At 32.9% G+C, this 19,279-nt stretch overlaps 1 protein-coding gene across 1 annotated transcript; it reads right to left on the reverse strand.

Annotated features, from left to right (window-relative positions):
* Positions 1–820: 820 nt before the first annotated feature.
* LOC127287304 (uncharacterized) lies at positions 821–1,622 on the reverse strand. The gene is made up of 2 exons (XM_051314138.1): positions 1,545–1,622; positions 821–1,119 (listed from the first exon to the last, which is right to left on the reverse strand). The coding sequence occupies exons 1-2, from the start codon at positions 1,591–1,593 to the stop codon at positions 821–823; spliced, it is 348 nt and encodes a 115-aa protein (XP_051170095.1). The 5' UTR covers positions 1,594–1,622.
* Positions 1,623–19,279: the final 17,657 nt, after the last annotated feature.

Raw genomic sequence — 19,279 nt, forward strand, 5'->3', positions numbered from 1 at the left:
ATCGAGAATATTGTTATTCTTCCAATTAAAGATTGTATTCCTATAGCTGTTATGTCTAGTGAATTTCGCCACCAATTACCCAAATTTATAGGGGATATAGTTAGGTTTTATTTGGACATGAGTCGGTTGGGTGATGTTGACTGCAAAATTCACAGACGGGAAGTGCAGATCTGCATTGATCCGCTGTGTGCCTAAAACGTTGGCAACAAAAACATCGAGGAGGGGGTGGAATGATTGGAGTAATTTGAAAGAGAAAATCACAGATATTAATTAAGCGAGGTACGATCGGAGTGTTAGAAGTAATCTCAATTGCATCAATTGGTGTTCCGTTGAAATTTGTTCTGCGTTTTAAACCTACAACCATGGCTTTAGATTTTTCATCCATATAGTCATAAATTTTTGGGAGATTTGTTTCTACCTCGACATTTTTAATAAAACCCCTTTTAAAAAAAAGCGAAATGGGTACGCTGACTGAATAGCAAGAAATTGTGTTCCTAAAATGTGTTAGTATTAAATTAGCATCCTCACATTTAAGACAATTTATTTTCATGCTATTCTGTCCATTTGCTGTTATAGTTAAAGGTCCTGGTGTAATTTCCCTAATTTTCTTCGCGAATGCAATTGGGCTGTACCTTCCTTCGTTTGATGACTGGGTTTGATTTTTATTATATTGAATCATTACAATATATGGAGGGGCCATGCAGGATTTATATTTCAATTCTTGTTGATGTGTTGTATTTTCGGAATACCAAATGTGATTAACATCTTCCCGTTGAGATGGATCAGGAATTGGATTTTGGGCAGGTGGTTGTGATATGGATTAGATTTGGTTTGGAATTTGTTTTTCTTTTGCCGCATCTCTCTGCTCAAGTTCATCTCTCTCGGGTGTCTCTGTGGTACGTTTTCGTTTAGTTGTTCTTTCTCCGTCGTGTTCTTGTTTGTCTTTGTTTCCTTGACTGTCCATAAATAGCTGATCTTGGTTCAATCGATTGGAATCCCTCATCTTTATATCACTTTCTTCGATTTGTTCCGAAATGATAAATACAGATGAATCATTCTCGTGTGCCTTCGGTGTAGATGTGTGTGGAACAGACCCGGAAGCATGAGGCGAAACAAAACCTATAAAATCCATTTTATATTATAGTTTTATTTTATTTCAAGTAATTTAATTGCTTCTTATTTTATTTCTCAAATATTCACTGATTTCGATGTTGTTGTGATTATGTCAATACTTCAAGGTTATTTTTGTTTACTTTTAGTTTTCTTATTACTATTTATTAAGCAAAATGTTAATATTTCATGAATCAATGAACGCTTTAGAGAATTTTATTAAATCGTCCAAACAGTCAAATTGAACTTTACTATATTTGATATTATGGTTTATACAAAATTATTGAATTAAAATTGGAATTTTTATTTATATTATTTCTAAACAATTTTTATTGTTGTTAGTAAAATTTTGTAAGTAATAAAGCTTGCAATTTACGTACCAACTTAAAGCATTAGCGTCAAACCAACCTTACAATTAACTATTAAATCTATACCTGTTTTTGGTGATCGTAGATTGAAAAGGTTTTTATGGAATATATTCATGAGGTTGGAAATGACGTCCTCTTTCCTTGATTTGATTTGAGTCTTTTAATTTTATGTCTTATTCTTTCGGTAGTATAGTTGAGGTTATGGATTTCCGGCTTGATTTGTTGGCACGTGGCGGAGATTTAATTTAATTTGTAGTTTTATTGATTTCACTTTAGTTTATGCAAGAGATATATTTATTTAATTTTGCTTCCTCGTGGAGGAAGCTATGTAGTCCTTTCGTTTATAAACTTTTTAAAAATGGTGAAAACAAATTTTCCTCTATATAGAAACATGTTATATGAGATCCTGATCAATTGTCCGGATGTATGTATGTGTGTGTGGATCGTTTTTGTGAACACGATATCTTTAACGGGTTTTAATGGATTTGGATAAAATTTGGTAGGCTTATTTAACACATTAATCTCTCAAAAATGACGAGAGGATTTTTAAAAATACCCCAAAAAAAAAATTTTATCGTCTTTTTTCCAAAAATTTTTTTTTAATTGAAAAAATTTTTAAATCGAAAAATTTAAGGTAATATATAATATAATCGTCTTCTTTATGTCAAGATGAATCGATTGATATATATAAAGTATAGATTTGATTGAAATTTAAAGAATTAAAGAAAGTTAAAAAATCAAAAATTCTCATTTTAGCTAAAAAATGATGTGTTTATTTAAATTCATGTTTCTATATGAAATAATTTTATTCCCTGCATTGAAACGAATTGGTTGGTATATATAAAGTATAGATTTGATTTAAAATTTGAGAATTAATAAAAATTGAAAAATCGAAAATTCATATTTTAGCTAAAAAATTTTGTGTTTTTTTTAAATACAAGTTGATGAATAAAATAATTGTATTCCTTGCATTAAAACGAATCGATTCGTATATATAAAGTTTATGTTACACTCAAAATTAATTAAAATTTTCTTTATTTTTCAAAAAATTTAATTAATTTAAAACATTTTTAACTCGAAATTTTTTAAATCAATCAATTGAATTGGACAAATTCATTGCTTCCTTCACGAGGAAGCGAATTTTTTGCTTCACACAATGAGGAAGCATAATGTTTATGAAATAAACATAAAGGACCCCCTCCTTGTTAAATTTATTTAGGGTTTTGTATTTTAATATTTTTCACTTAAAATTTTCACAAATATTTTAGATGGCGAGGAATTTTTCTCGCCGCTATAATTCACGTGTTATCTTCACAAAAGTTCACATCGATCTCCATGGCAACTGCAGCAGGCAGGCAGCCGAGAGGTCTGAATGCGCCTTAACTCGCGCTACGCTTGGCTGTACGCTCTGAAGCCAGTCAAACCTTCAAAAAGGGGGACAAAATCGAAAATCAAAATTTTGATTTTTAAAAAGTTCTACCATATAGGAAATGAAAAGGCGCATATTTTTTTCCTTTGACTTTTTTTTGTAGGGCAAATATTTTAAATAATTATGACGAAAATGTGAAAATTTAAAGTTCAAAAATTTAATTAACTTTTAAAACATAAATCATTGTATCTTTTGAAGTTATTAACGGATTTGATTATAATTTGGTATATACACGCAGTTGGGTGTACTGAAGGCGATAAAACAATGAAATATGAAAAAATAATTGATTGTTTATTAATTTTTTAATGCAAATAGACAGCTGTCGGTAGTTACGTTTTTTTGGCAAGCAAAAAGTCTGCAGGGAATTTTAGATTTGACAAAACTTCCAGTGAGACATTTGTTCACTAATATTTAAGTAAGTTTTCTGTAAATTTTGAAGAAGATTCATAAAAAAATTAAAAAGTTATAGATTAATTTTCAAAAGCGCGCAGCGCGATGGTGCTCCATTAACACCTTGGTTATACTGAAAATGAGTATTTTTGCTCGCTATAGCTTATAATGAATATGTTTTAACTTTTTAATAATTATTTTTAGTTAAGTATTTACATATAAAAATAAAACATTAATTTTAATTTTGTTGGGGTTTCAGCAAGCTACAAACTCTTAAGACTCGTTATACGAACCTGTAATCCTTGTACTTCTCCTTATTATACTCAATATAGTCAGTCTTTGCTCACCATTCGAGCTGCTACACTAAAAGTTGCCGGCACATAAATTATATAATAAAGTTCTCTTATTTCTTATATTTCTCCTTTTATTTCTAATATCCTCATCAAATTTATTAATAATTAATAAATAATAATTTATTTTATTGTATACTCAATATAGAGTTTTTATAAAATTTTCGACTTCATTAACTAAAAAAAAATGCTTCGCTCTTTAATTTATAAATAATTATTTATTTAATTAAATTTTCTTGTTTATAATTATATCTTATATAGATATACTTTTTTTATTAATATTTAGAAAATGTGTACTAATTTAAAAAAATTATTTTTATCGGAACTTTAAAGTTTTAACATTAGCTTTCTTAACGTATTAAAGAAAATTATTTTGAATACAAAGTGTAATTTGTATAAATCGATATTATTTATTAATTTAGTAAATTGAATAGTTGTCAAGAAAGTAATGATTTCATTATTGAAATTTCCTATATGTTTGTAAACAATAGTGTAAATAGTAAATTGAATATTAATCTAAAAATTTGCAAATGTACAAGTCAGTATCTCAAAAGGAACGGTATTAATGATCCAGAAATGAAAAAAACTGGACTCAAAATGTAAAAAAAATGTTGAGAAATTAAGTAAGTTTATTAATATTTATACTTTTGTGCAAAAAATAGTTATTTTTTGATTGTATTGCTTCATTATTTATTAAGTAATTTATTTAATTAACTAAAAAAAATTTTACAATCAATCTATAATTTTTTTAAAATATTTTTTACAAAATAAAATTTTTTTAAAAAGCATAAAAATTATTATTAATATAGTATATAATAATCGGTTACTTCATTATTATCAAATAAATATTTATTAGTATCAATTACTTATTATTTGAGTCAATTATATGATATTTGTTTTAAATAAAAAAATTATTGGTTCAAATACAATATATTTAATTTAAATAAAAATTATTTAGTTCCAGTAAATATTTATTTGTTAATAGTGAAGTAATGAAGTATTTAAATAAAATAAATTTTTTTTCTCAGTGAAGTGAAAAAATAATAAATTAAATTAAATTAAATTACATACGAGGAAATTAATTCGTAATAATTTTTTATATATTTCAAATAATTAATGGAATTTTTTAATACTTAACTGTAAAGTATAATTTTTGGTTCAACTTAATTTTTTTATTATTTTTTTTTGTTTTGTTTATGTTATAGGGAAGACAATGCATTTCAAAGGCAAATAAAATTGTTCCCGCGAAAATTTTCAAACCAGTGGTATTTTGTTTCCAAAGTGTTTTAAAAAAATTCATGATTTGAGTGAACAAATTTTTTTTAATTTTTTTTGGAAATCTGCTGGGAATTACAATACTCAAAATATATTATTAAGTGGTTTGATGACACAAAAAATTACGGATTGTGAGAATCGACAAAACAATATTATTAAGTGGGACTATAGTTTTCACTTTTTATCATTAAATGTACCTGTTTGTCAAAAATTGCTGTGCAATATTTTGAATATTAAGAGGGGAAGATTTACTTCTATTCAGAAAAAGATTACGAAAAATGAATCTCTTCACGATAAACGAGGCAAACATGAGAGTCGTTTTCTTCGTTTATCTGACGAAATAAAAAAAATGATTGCTGAATATTGTTCGTCAATTCCTCATTCAAAATCTCATTATCGAGAAAACAATACAAATTTATTATATTTTGAAAATTCAGACTTAAGTGCAAGTAAATTATATAACTTATTTACGGTTTACTATAAAGAAAAAACAAAAGATCCAAATCCTCCAATGAAAGAATCTACGTACATAAAATATTTTAATCATAATTTATCTTATTCCTTTAAAAAACCTCGGACGGATATTTGTAATTTTTGTTTTTTAAACAGATTTAACAAAACCATAATAATGAATTAGATGACCATAAAAAATGTGTAGAAGATTATAATAAGTTAAAAAAAATGTTATCTGAAAATGATGTACTCCCTACTGAAAATCCCTGTATAAGATCTTGTACAATTTCCTGTACAGGATCAGCAACTGAACTTGTACAAGTTCTGACCAGTTCCTGTACAGGAAAATGCATACGAATTTGGAACAAGTTCATGTGTGAGATCTTGTACAAGATCTGGTGCAAGATCTTGTACAAGAAAGATGCTTGCACAAGAAAATGTTCATGTACAATTTCATGTATAAGTACTTGTACATGAACACGTCCATGTTCTTGCACATGTTAATTCATGTTTTTCTTTACTAAAAATTAAAAACTTCAAAGGCTGCGCAATAGTTTACTTTAACCTTTACAGCTGCGCAATAGTTTTTAGCATGCATGAGTTACGAATCTTAGTGGTTAAAAATTATCAAAATCTCAAATTTTATTAAAAAAAAAATTTTACAACTATTTCATGTGCAAGAACATAAACGTGTTCATGTACAATTACTTATACATAAAATTGTACAAGATCATGTACATTTTCTTGTACAAGTATCTTTCTTGTACAAGATCTTGCACCAGATCTTGTACAAGATCTCACACATGAACTTGTTCCAAATTCGTATGCATTTTCCTGTACAGGAACTGGTCAGAACTTGTACAAGTTCAGTTGCTGATCCTGTACAGGAAATTGTACAAGATCTTATACAGGGATTTTCAGTAGGGCTATGCATAGAATTTGACTTTGGTCAGAATTTGTCATTGCCGAAAATTCCATGCAACGAACAATTTTATCGTCGACTACTATATTTGCATATTTTTAATGTTAATATCCTAAATAATGATATTAGTAAAAGTTATACGTACTTTTTTATGGAGGGAAATTTAAAAAAAGGTGGTAATACCGTGTGCAATTTTATATTCGATGCAATAAAAAAAGAATTAAATGCTAACTGTTATAATAAATTTTATCTTTTCTCTGAAGGATGTGGTGGTCAGAATAAAAATTATTTATTTCTGTGTTGTTTATCACCTTTATCAAAAAAATTATAAATAGAAATAATTCATTTATATCCCGTAGTAGGCCATTCATATTGCTCTTGTGACCGCAATTTTGGACTCTATAGTAAAAAAAAATTTAGAAACCATTGAAACAGATAAGGATTATTATAATCTTGTCAGATGTTCCAGAAATCCACCTTTTACAATAATAAAAAATAATGATATGGTGGTTAAAAATTTTGAAATGTTATTACCGGAAAAGGTTAATATTCCAAAAAATGTTTTAATTAGTAATGCGGTAAGAATTTGTTATTACCCAAATGGACATGTAAATATTTATGATAAATATAATGACGAGAGAGATTTTTTATTAGAAACAGATATAACTTTCGACGATTTATTAAATACGCCACCTGCACCTCCAATTGGGATTTAATTAAATAAATAATTATTAATAAATTAAAATTAATGTTTTATTTTTATATGTAAATACATAACTAAAAATAATTATTAAAAAGTTAAAACATATTCATTATAAGCTATAGCGAGCAGAAATACTCATTTTCAGTATAACCAAGGTGTTAATGGAGCACCATCGCGCTGCGCGCTTTTGAAAATTAATCTATAACTTTTTAATTTTTTTATGAATCTTCTTCAAAATTTACAGAAAACTTACTTAAATATTAGTGAACAAATGTCTCACTGGAAGTTTTGTCAAATCTAAAATTCCCTGCAGACTTTTTGCTTGCCAAAAAAACGTAACTACCGACAGCTGTCTATTTACATTAAAAAATTAATAAACAATTAATTATTATTTTTTCATATTTCATTGTTTTATCGCCTTCAGTACACCCAACTGCGTGTATATACCAAATTATAATCAAATCCGTTAATAACTTCAAAAGATACAATGATTTATGTTTTAAAAGTTAATTAAATTTTTGAACTTTAAATTTTCACATTTTCGTCATTATTATTTAAAATATTTGCCCTACAAAAAAAGTCAAAGGAAAAAAATATGCGCCTTTTCATTTCCTATATGGTAGAACTTTTTAAAAATCAAAATTTTGATTTTCGATTTTTCCCCCTTTTTGAAGGTTTGACTGGCTTCAGAGCGTACAGCCGAGCGTAGCGCGAGTTATTATATCCAGGTGCTCATTTGTGTAAAACTGTGAAAAATAGCCGGTTATCTATGTATATTTCGGTGGTGGGGATAAATCACTCTATTTTCTTAATTTCTAGTTTTTTATTTATCTAGTTTATTTTTATTTAGATATTTATTTTTATCTAGTTTTTTTATTTTCTTCTAATTTCTAGAAAATTAGTCATTAGTCGGCAAAAAAGTAACAAAAAGTTATCTAAGTAGTGGAAAAGTAGCTTTTAGTAGCCTAAGGTTGAAAAAAGTAGCCAACCATCAAAAAAGTAGAAAATAGTAGCTATTAGTCAAAGAGTGCGAAGCCTGACATAGCGATTTGTACAAATAGTTGATTCTCTTTTGTGTATTTTCAATCTAAAAGTCACAAATATAACTTTACATTTTTTTGCCTCTTTAGTCCCTTTTTTTGTAGAGCGTCACATATTAACAAAATGTTTTTCACTATGAATCCGGATTCAGATTTGTTTTTTTTTCGAACTAGGTTTTAAGATTTATGAGCTAAGAATTGTGATGTATGTATTCAACACTGAGTGTAGTGATATTTGGAAAAAAATGACCCTACGTTCTAAATTTAAGTTGTATCATCTCACTATTTACTTTCAGAAAAACGGGCGGTTAAAAATAAAAAAAAATGTTTATTTGAAGAACAAGTAACTTCAAGTCATTCTGATAAGGAATACTCATTTTTTAGAAGAACATTAGAAAATCATTTACAGTTCAAATTGGGTAAATACACTCTGATAGTCATAACTTTTATTTTGTATAAACTAATGGCATTAAGCTATTATATTTTCTTTATAGGTCTACTACAAAATTCAAGAGAAAATTTTACTCAACCATGTTTTGATTCTATGTTGTCGAAAAGAAATGAAGTTCAGGTTAGTGGGAGATATTAAAACCAAAAGTTTAGTTAATATAGAATTTTAATAGATTTAATTTAATATAATATTTTATGATATGAGGCTCTATATCTCTTACAATAAAGTATAAATTAAAATTATTATTATTATAGGTAACTCATCATTGTAGTGGAATATCATTATTGCAAAAGCTTAATGTCCATTTTCTCGTGCTTATGACTATTATAAAAATGTTAGTTTCAATAAGTGTAGATACCAGTATCAAGAATGTAAATTGTATTAAGTTTAGAGAAATTATAATGCCTTTACAATACAGATTTAATTATGTATTGCTAAAGTCTACCAAAAATATCAAAAAATTTATATTGTACTTGGATCGTAATAATTACAACTACCATAACTATGAATGTAAATCTAAAGTTCTTTGGTTAAATAATAGAAGATATAATTTTTGTCAAGAAGCAAAAAAATATGTAATGTAAATATGTAAATGCTTGCAATGTTCTTTATTTTATTAATTTAAACAAAATATTTAGATATTTCTTAAAATGAAAATTGTAAATTATTATTATTTTTTATCCTATAGAAATCGACTTTAAGTATTTCCTATTCGATAGATTAATTTGCACACTGTACTCTTTGAATAAATTATTTATATTTTTATCGAAATAACATATATATTTTACTGTTTTTAATTTTAAGAATATAAAACCCTTGAAATTACTACTGAAAATCTCAAATTGTTTAGCCTTTTTTTAAATTTTCGTTTTTCATTAAAAATGTTCTTTTACACTTGATTCAGTTTTTACATTCTCATCACATGAGAATATATTATTCTAGTATTAAACGTGGGTTTAATGGGTAAAGAGTTTTAAGCGAAACTGATGAAATTTTTAAAAAAATTCTGCTATTTTTAATTTTGATATCAAATTCGTAAACAGCGATACCCAAAAAAATCCGTTAAAGTTGTGTAACAAAAAGTCGAAAAATTATGATTAATATTTAAATGACAAAAAATAATCAGTAAAATGTGTAAATCTAAAATTTACTTTAATTAATATTTAAGATTATTTATTTACTTGATTTTTAAACATTATATTTTGTTGTAGAATTGAATTGTTTTTCACTTTTTCTGACCGAACTTTAACGGCTTGCATACGCTAAGGAAGTAAGTGCACAATTTCCAACGGTATAGTGTAAATCCAAAGAGTTTTAAAAAATTTAGCTTCCATATTGGATCCGACATTTTGAATTTTGTAAAACTGATTTTTAAATTAAATTCGTAATCATTGACCCTGAAGAGCTCCAAGACCGGGTTTAAACGACCGCGAAACAAATAATTTTAACTAACATTAGGAATGTTGGAAGTTTTTTTTTGGAAAATACCAGTGAATTTTAACCCTTTTATTACTCTATCGTCTTCAGTAGACCTAAATTCATTTACATACCAATCAAGATTTTCTTGATAATTTCTAATTGGTCAATTTTAAAAATTGAGCCGAAATCTATATGTCGATTGTTCGTTCGGTCATTTGTAATTTCGAACAAATGAAAATTCGGCATCTTAAAAATTCGTACAAATAAAAATTCGGTGAATTGAAATTTCTGTCATTTAAAAATTCAAATTACATAAAATTCGAATCACAAAATTCGATTAAATGAGAATTCTGTTAAATTAAAATTTGCTTAAATTAAAATTCTTCTAAATAAAAAGTTATGTAAAGCAAATGACTGTAAAATAAAAATTCTGTCAAACAAAAATTCAGTTGATAAAAATTTGGTTAAGTAAAAATTCGTATAAAAAGAAATTCTGCCAAATGCTAATTCGAAAAATGAAAATTTGTTCAAAAAACAATTATTTCTAATAAAATTCTTTAAAATCATTGTAATTAATAATTTTTATGGGATAATCATGCGCTTTCGAATTTTTGTTTTACAAAACTTTTATTCGTCCGAATAAATATCTGGCAGAAAAATTTGGGTGCAAATTTTAAAATTAATCAATCATAATTTCGTTGACAACTTCTGATTGGTTAATTTTTAAAATTCAAGCCCAAATTTTTCTGACAAATATTTATTCGGACAAATGAAAATTTTGTAAAATAAAAATTCGGCGTTTTTAGAATTGTGTCAAATGTAAATTTGAAAAAACAGAAAATTAGAGCAGAGATGAATTCATTGTAATATTATTTTTGTATAAAATAAAAAATTTCTTATAAATGACTTCTGTTTAGTGAAAATTGGAGTAAATAAAAAAATTCTGTCAAATTGAAATTTGATGAAATAAAAAGATTTTAAAATGAAAATTTGTTTAATTAACATTTTTTGAATTAGAAATTCAGTTAACCCCTTGACAGTCGATGGCCCATATATGTCCAAAAAAAGTTGTGCCACTTTTGTGATTTTGGACATATATGTCCACATTAGAAAAAAAATACTAAACATAATTAGAATTGAGTGTCAATGGACATATTAAGGTTTTCGGGGTCGCTGAATCCGAATTTGAGGTCAGATTTAAAAAATTAAAAACGGCGGACCCAATAGAGAGGAAAAATTTAAAATTGATTCGATTCGTTCAAAATTTGGTTTTCGGGAGTTTTTTAGGTTACTGAATCCAAATTTGACCTCAAATTTGGATTCAGCGGCCCAAAAATCCCCCAAGTACCGAATTTTGAAAGAATCAAATCAATTTTAATTTTGTCCTCCATATTGGGTCCGCCATTTTAAATTTTTAAAATCTGACATCAAATTTGGATTCAGCGACCCCAAAAACTCCCGAATACCGCAAATTTTGAACGAATCTAATCAACTTTAAATTTGTTCGCCATATTGGATCCGCCATTTTGATTTTTTTAAATCTAACCTTAAATTTGGATTCAGAGATCCCAAAAACTTTTAATACGATCATATGATATTTTTTTGTAAACTTTTTTTTTGACCGTTTTGGGCCCTGAAACGATTTTTCGACTAGACTGCGAAGGCGTTAAATGGAGTTTCTGTTAAATATTAATTCGAAGAAATAAAAATTCAGCTAAAAATAAATTCTAGGTAATTAAATTCTATCAAATGAAAATTCTCAAAAGTTAAATTAACAGCTTCCTTAATTTTTTAAAAAATTTTTTAACCCTATTGGCTCAAACCGTTAGGCCGAGCGTAGATAGAATTATTTAAAATTTCTTCTTCTTCTTCTGAAATGACTTTAGGCCTAGCCGAGTGTCAGAACTATATACATGTGAGAGAAGAAAAAGTTTGTCATTTGTGTTCAAATTTCACATAGGTGCATGACTCGAAATGTGTCACGAAGAGTCCACAGAGCTGCGGGCACAGTGCACACTTCTATAGGTGGAAGTAATGGTCCGTTCACCCGTTGCAAATCTTGTCGAGATATTGTCGAACAGGAGAGAGAACAGGGACAAAAGTGCAAGTTTGCCAATATAAGGCGGCCCCAACGATGAGCATGCATCGGTCCCAAACAATCGAGGCATCTTTCCGAATCCTTGACGTTCTAGAATAAACGTCAGCGGATTACAAAATAGAGTCTCGGCAGACCAAATGCATAACCATGCGTTGCCGCTCGCCTAAAGCCTTCGCACCTGCATCAGACGAACTGACCATCGAAGCAAAGATAACCCCCAAGCTCTCTCACCACTTCCACATTCGGGTTCCAAATCAGGTCGTCAATTGGTGCCGCTTCGGGTTCCAGGTCCGGAAATCTTCCGCGCAAAAAGTTCAAAAATCTCGTCGCGCCTGCGCGTACAGGGCACAAGAAAACAAAATATGTGTTAAAGACCTTAAATCCGCTCCGCACCGGCAACCCGTGTCCACGTCCCAGCGCATTCTCTGAAAGTGTTCGGCGGTACAAACATGACCCGTACGCAATCTGGTGATCTGATTGACCCAACTCCGCGGCAACGTAATATCGTCAAACCAGGGTCTGACATCACTAAAGCCAACCCGAGAAAAGTATCTATGACCTAAGAGGTCTCTATCAGAAAAAGGCCACTGATAAGACAGCCAGGCCAGTCTGTCCGGTTCGAAAACCAAGTAACGTATATCGGACACAGAATTCAAGATGTGCACTCTATTACCTTCTCTATTAACCACCTTACAAATGCGATCAACTCGCTCATTTCCTTTTATGCCAGAGTGCGAGGGAACCCATAGAAACCGTATACCAGTGGGGCAAGTTATTGGAAATACCATGGGGATAGTTTCTAGTATACGATAGACTAGATCAGGTCCCTTCTTAAAGAGTAAGCAATTAGAAATGCGTTTGATGGCTGACAGAGAGTCGGAGATGATAAGCGGATTTGGTAAAGAGTGCCTAATAGAATATTGTATTGCTCTGAGAATAGCATATAATTCAGCTGTGAGGATGGAAATGTTGGGCTGTAAAGGGATGCCCATAAAAAAGTTGTTCGATTCCACATAAAATGCCGAAGCTGCCAAGCCACTGGAGGGATCATAAGTAACATCAGTGTAAATCAGCGAAGAGTTGGGATATGTATTTCCGATCAATTCACGAAAGGCCCCCTCGGGATTAGGGTGGACAGACGCCTCAAGACCCAACGTAGTATCACAATGAGGAAAAGATGTTAAAACACCCCAAGACCAATCAAAATATGACGGTCTACGCGTTCTGAAGCAATCCTTGATGACCGGATAGATTCTCAAGAAGGCATTTAAGAGCGAGAGTCTTGACACATTCAACTTGAAGTTGGACCTGGTGGAATAGCCCCACTGTAAGAGGAGCTTCGGAATCAGAGGATTATCCGACCAGCAGTAATTCCTAAGTATAAAGGCATTAGAAAGAAAGACTCTCCTGAACGAGAGTGGGGGTTCGCCAGACTCTGGCAGAAGAACGATAACCGGAGTAGTTCTCATGCAACCTAATGCTGCTCTCAAAGCTGAATGCTGCACTCTGTCCAGGGCCTTAAGAGTAGTAGCGGCTGAGTCCGCAAAAAGGGGGAGCCCCAATCCAAAATAGCCCTGACCAAGTTTTGATAAACCATAAGGGCGAGCGTGGGGGAAGTCCCCCACGTCACCCTCGAGACAATCCTCAGAATGGCCAAGGATTTAGTGGCTCTATCCGCCAACATCCTAATATGAGCCGACCAATTCAGCTTTTTGTCCAACATAATGCCCAAATGCTTTAAGGTGGAATAGCAAGGAATCACTGTGTCACCAATGCAAACACGGACGTTCTCGAATGTTGAACGCGATCGAGAGAAAATACAACAGGAGGTCTTAGCAGGGGCAACTTCTAGGCCAATCGAAAGCAGCCAGGCTGTCACCACCCTCAGGGCGTCCGTAACAACCGCAGATATGTTCTCCGAGTTCCCAAAACTAATGTAAAGCAAAAGGTCATCAGCGTACATAACGTATTTCATGTTAACCGGAAGGTACCTCTCCAACTTGCGCAAATATATGTTAAATAGAAGAGGGGAAAGAACACCTCCCTGTGGTACCCCAATGCCACAAGTTCTTGGATTAGCGCCGTCCGCCGAGAAAGAGATCAACCTCTTGGACGTTATAAATGTAATAAAATTTATGATGTTCGGTTGAATTCCCAAATCCAACAGATCTGCATGTAGGACAGCCGGTTTTACATTGTTAAAAGCTCCCTTAATATCAATAGCAATAGCTAACGTATTAAGCGAGAGAGCAAAACCATTGGTAACATCCGTAACAAAAGCAGCTACACAATCAATGGCAGACCTGTTCTTACGGAAACCATATTGGTGCATAGGGATTATTCTCCTCCTTTCTATCTCATGCTCAAGTCTAAACTGTATCAAGCGCTCAAAAATTTTACAAAAAACCGAAGTAAGAGCAATGGGCCTAAAGCCCTTGCCCCCAGGTTTAGGAATAAAGCTAACTTGTGTTCTCTGCCAAGATTCCGGAAACGACGAGTACAAAAACATGCGATTAAACAATATCAGCAAAAACTCCAGCGCCACTGGACCTAGGCCTTTAATAATTTCGCCAGTGATACCGTCAAGGCCGGGGCAGTCCCAGACTTACAATGCTCTAGAGCAGCACAAAATTCCTGTTTCGAGAACGGAGGGAAGAGTTCAGTGTCAAAGGTCAACGGAGTTTCCAAAAAAGGAATCTCCACCGGTGGAATATCTTCTCGGATAAGCTCGTCCCTGAGCCTAGCCATTTGAGGAGTGGAACTATCCGAGGAGATATCAGTATTAAGTCGAGCAGAGCGTGATGAGAGCGCTCTGATTGTACGCCAAAGCGTTGATGTTCCCGTTGTCGGAGAGATGCCCTCACAAAATTTTCTAAAACCCAGCATCTTCTGCTTTCTGAGAAAGTGTATAATTTCGCTGTTCATTCTTTTAAATTCCGCTCGATTAGCTGCAGTTTGATTACTATGGTACCAGGCATAGTTCGCCCGTCTTCTTTTTAACGCGTCCTCGCATTCCTCATTCCACCAGAGTGGTTTGGAGAATGGCTTTAAAGAATCCTTGCAAGGAATGAAGGCGCCACTGTCCCGCAAATGAGTTCCGATGGAATCTAAAAATGAATTGTAGATGTCAGAAGGGAGTGTGCCACCACAAAGCTCCGTCGTCAACTCAAGAACTGATTGTTCCAGAAGGTTATGGAAACTGGACCAGTCAAGATGTTTAAGACAGAATCTGTTATTGGTCGAGGACGCGCGACTCGGAACGATGTCAGCCAGAAGCAAGACAGGGAGATGATTGGAAGAGAAAGTATCTTGAATTACCGTGGTGACTGAAGCTTGCAACACAGCAGGCGAGCAGAAGATGAGATCTAGATTACTTCCCAGAACATTTGCATCCTGAAATCTAGTAGGAGAAGAATCATTCGAAGCAAAAAGATCAGACTGGAGAGAAAAGGTGAGTAGGGAAGACCCTCTTACGTTAGAAGAAACATCACCCCAACAAGTGTGGTGAGAATTAAAATCACCACAGAAGATGTGATTGTTTGCCCTTGGGAGACGCTCAAATATATCAGACCACTGTTCAGCTGTAACATCTCCTCCAGGAGGTGCATAAAGACATGTAATTTGTGTCTTACCAAAAAGGGAACCAATCGAGACTGAAGCAACGTCTATCTGCAGATTACGAGTTGAATAACAAAAAACGCAAGAGATCTGAAACGCTATCTCTCTACGTATAAGAATGAGCACACCGCCACCCCTACCAGCGGGTCTGTCCTGTCATACACTAATATAATTGGGGACCTCAAAGACGTTGGAACTTGAGAGCCAAGACTCCGTGACACAAAGAATGTCCGGGTTATGTTTCCACAAAATCAAGTTCACCTCGGTTCTTTTGGGAATGATGCTGCGAGCATTCCACAAAATCAAAACTAGCGATTTATGAACTGTACTAGATCTCTGCATAATTGGAATCAACGGGAAACCCCGGAAGAAAGAAAAACTCCAAACAAATAGAGACAACGAGGCCTCAATACAGATCCAAATACGTGGACAGCACTCAGAAATTATGTGAGCTAGACGTAAAACCAACCGAATAAACCACACGTACAGGTAAAACGTAAAATAAATAGTTGACAGCTGTTCTCTGTAGTACAAATAGGTTAAAACAACAGATTAAAATTCACTAGATAAAATATTTAAAACAAAAAGACTAAAAAGAGATTAAAATATATGTTACCAAGTAACTAGTTTGTTTATAAATGTAAAACACAATATAAGTTAATAAATAAATAATAGGAGATAAATGGGAGACGTATAACAGAAAATAAAACTAAGTAGAAAATTAGCCCTCATTTAGAGTCTCCACAGGGTGGCCAGAACCACCAAGCGGTTGAATCGTATCAATATCGGTACGAGTATCCATTGGACCAGAAGAGGATTGCGAAGTCTGAGAAGTATTGCTTTGGTCCTCCACAGGCCCCACCGTGGGCTGCCAGACCACCTCATAACCCGGCTTAGCAATTCCCTCAATCAACAAGAGCGCCTCCGCCTTGTCATAACCTACATTGAGCTCAAGCCTGCGCTTCATTATTAAATATTCATATTTATAATAAGGACACTCCCTTGATGAGGACATGTGATTATCACCACAGTTGGCACAGTGTGCCGTGCGGTTCGGGTTAGGACAATCATCCCTAGCGTGGTTCTCTGCACAGTATTCGCATCTAGAGAAAGTCGAGCGACACTGAGTACGAAAATGCCTAAATCTCTGACACTTATAGCATCGCTTTGGAGGAGTGACTATCAGAGTTAAATTGAAGAGGGCTCGAGAGATAAAAATTGAATCCGGGATCGATACTCCTGAAAAGATCAATTCGATCTGCCCCGACAGATCTCCATCCTGGGTTGTGCGTCTACGAATGGAAATTACCTCCCGAATTACTTCACTCTCCATTTTATTACAAATCTCCAGAGGGGACAATTCTAGATCAACATCATGTGCCAGCGCTTTTCTACTAACCAAGGACCTGGGGATATACAATTTGTATCCGCGATCGTTGTCCTTCATGGACTCGAGCAGTTGGTTGGCAAGCATCCAGGTGGAGGAGGTCACACGCAGTTGATTAACTCCGTTAGCCACGACCACACGATCTGGGTCGCTGACTCGTGCTTCGAAATAGTCAGCGATAGCGATCCTATTATATTTACCGATCTTCTGGTTTGGTGTGGTCGATTCTACTAGGACTGTAAAAGGAGGAGGGGCATCGGGCTGAAATCTAGCATCCTCCGTGTATGCTGGGTTAATCCACTCAAGATCATAGGGGTACAGTTTTTCCTGTTCAGGAGAAACCTGTAAGTCAGCCTCCAGTGTAGCCCGGGTTTCATCCCTCTGTTCCAGAGACAGGTTCACAAGGGGGGTAAATCTGTAGAGGTGGATCAGTGACAGATGTTAACATGGTCTGAGGGACATCAAGTGGGGAGGAAGGTTCAGATTCCATGGGGACATGATGTGGTTGTTTAAGCGATGTTAAGTTTGACCCGTTTTCAGGAGGCGAAGGATTCACCCAGTCTCGACGATAACCAGCGGGCAAAGAAGACACAGGAACAAAGGGCACCGTAGACCCCGAAGCCAGACCATACCCAGGACCAGATGTCAACCCTGGCCTGACGATAGAGGGATCCATACAAACAGGAAGTTTACCACGACCAGGAAATCGACTTCTAGTATTCATTGCAGCGCGCTGGAGACCGGGGGCCGCCGGAGCGGTTAGCTTCCTAGGTGTTGTTGGAGCCATATCTTGACTTAAAAAGGATTTATTAAGCCCGAACCCAGAAGAACAAGGCGACACCAAATGAGGGCCCAAATTCTCACTCAATATTAAAAAGTAACACAGAAATAAAAATCATCTACTGAGTGAGAACTTATAAGGTAAAAACAGAATAAACAAAAATCAAGCCAATAATTGACACAAAAATAAATTAAATTAGAGTATAAATAAATATGTCAAAAGACCGAAAATAAATAAAATAAACAGATATAAACAAAATAAAACAAATAGCAATAAAGCAAATAAATAAAATAAACAGAAATAAACAAAATAAAACAAGTAGCAATAAAGCAAATAAATATATACAAATAAGCAGGTTATGTAATTAAAATTAAAACGACTGAATACACATTGAAATATAAGGTCTTGTATGTGTAGTTGTAAACAAATTATATAAAAAAAAGGCTTTAATCCCTTTGGGCGGAATGTGAAAGTGGTAATGTAAAATATAAAAAATTAAAAAAATAATGGGCTGCAATTTGAAATGTATGTGTGGTGTGACATAAACAAGGTATCAAGAATTTAAATAATAACAAAAAAGAAAAAGAAAAAAAAAGAAAGTAATAAAAGTTAAAGCTATGAGTGAGCCTGGAGTAATAATAATTAAAATTAATCAAAAGTTAGCGAAGAAGTCAAGTAAATTCGAAATATATAAAATAAAATGAAAATCACTATAACTAAAAACTTGAAAACTTCACCAACTACAAATTTAAAAATATATCGAAATTTTATAATACGTAAAATTAAAATCACTTAATCGGGAAAATAAGTCTGACACAGGCTGACACTCATAATATTGACAGACTGTTTTCTCAAAGGGACGTGTAGGATTTGTAAAGGATGACTTACCTTGAGTAACGAAGGACGACAATACCCAATTATAAAACCTCATTAGCCTTATATACTTCAAATATTAATTAAAATCGGTGCACAAAATGAAAAACTCCAGCCACTTGCAGTTTCCAATTTAAATTCTGGCGCCTCCAGCAGAATGCAGCAACACGTGCAAAACACCGGCCGGATAAAACAAACAGCTGATTGTCGAAAATGCCGCCAACAGCTCGCTCCGAAATTATAAATATTTATGGTTCGTTTATTTAGAGTACTCAATAAAATAAATGGACGAACATCTGAACATATTCAGCACATTTAACAATAAATAAATAACCAGACACAGAGTTTAAGAGCAAATTTAATTTGTAACACAAAAATTTTGGACCAAACAAAAAGTGAGGAAACCTCACATTTAAAAACAAACAGGACTATACTAGAAGACGGTCATAACCAGACTCTATTTAAAATTTTATTACCCAAGTAGCACGGACCCAAGCAAAGACACGGACGGTGGAGAAAGGCCCCAGTGCACGGAGCGAACAGTTGCGCGCCAGCAACCCAGAAGGGGCCGTCCATAAATTACGTAAGACTTTTAGGGGGGAGAGGGGGTTA

The sequence above is a fragment of the Leptopilina boulardi genome, unplaced genomic scaffold (assembly GCF_019393585.1).
Source record: "Leptopilina boulardi isolate dan_hultmark-lab unplaced genomic scaffold, ZJU_Lbou_2.1 LbouV2_368, whole genome shotgun sequence".
Classification (NCBI taxonomy): domain Eukaryota; kingdom Metazoa; phylum Arthropoda; class Insecta; order Hymenoptera; family Figitidae; genus Leptopilina; species Leptopilina boulardi.

What these genes read in the sequence shown, in the direction of transcription:
- LOC127287304 (XM_051314138.1), bottom strand. Translation starts at nt 1,593, where the DNA reads ATGAATATATTCCATAAAAACCTTTTCAATCTACGATCACCAAAAACA. An exon ending in TCTACGATCACCAAAAACAG is followed by an intron (nt 1,120 to 1,544) that starts GTATAGATTTAA and finishes TGGATTTTATAG; the next exon opens with GTTTTGTTTCGCCTCATGCT.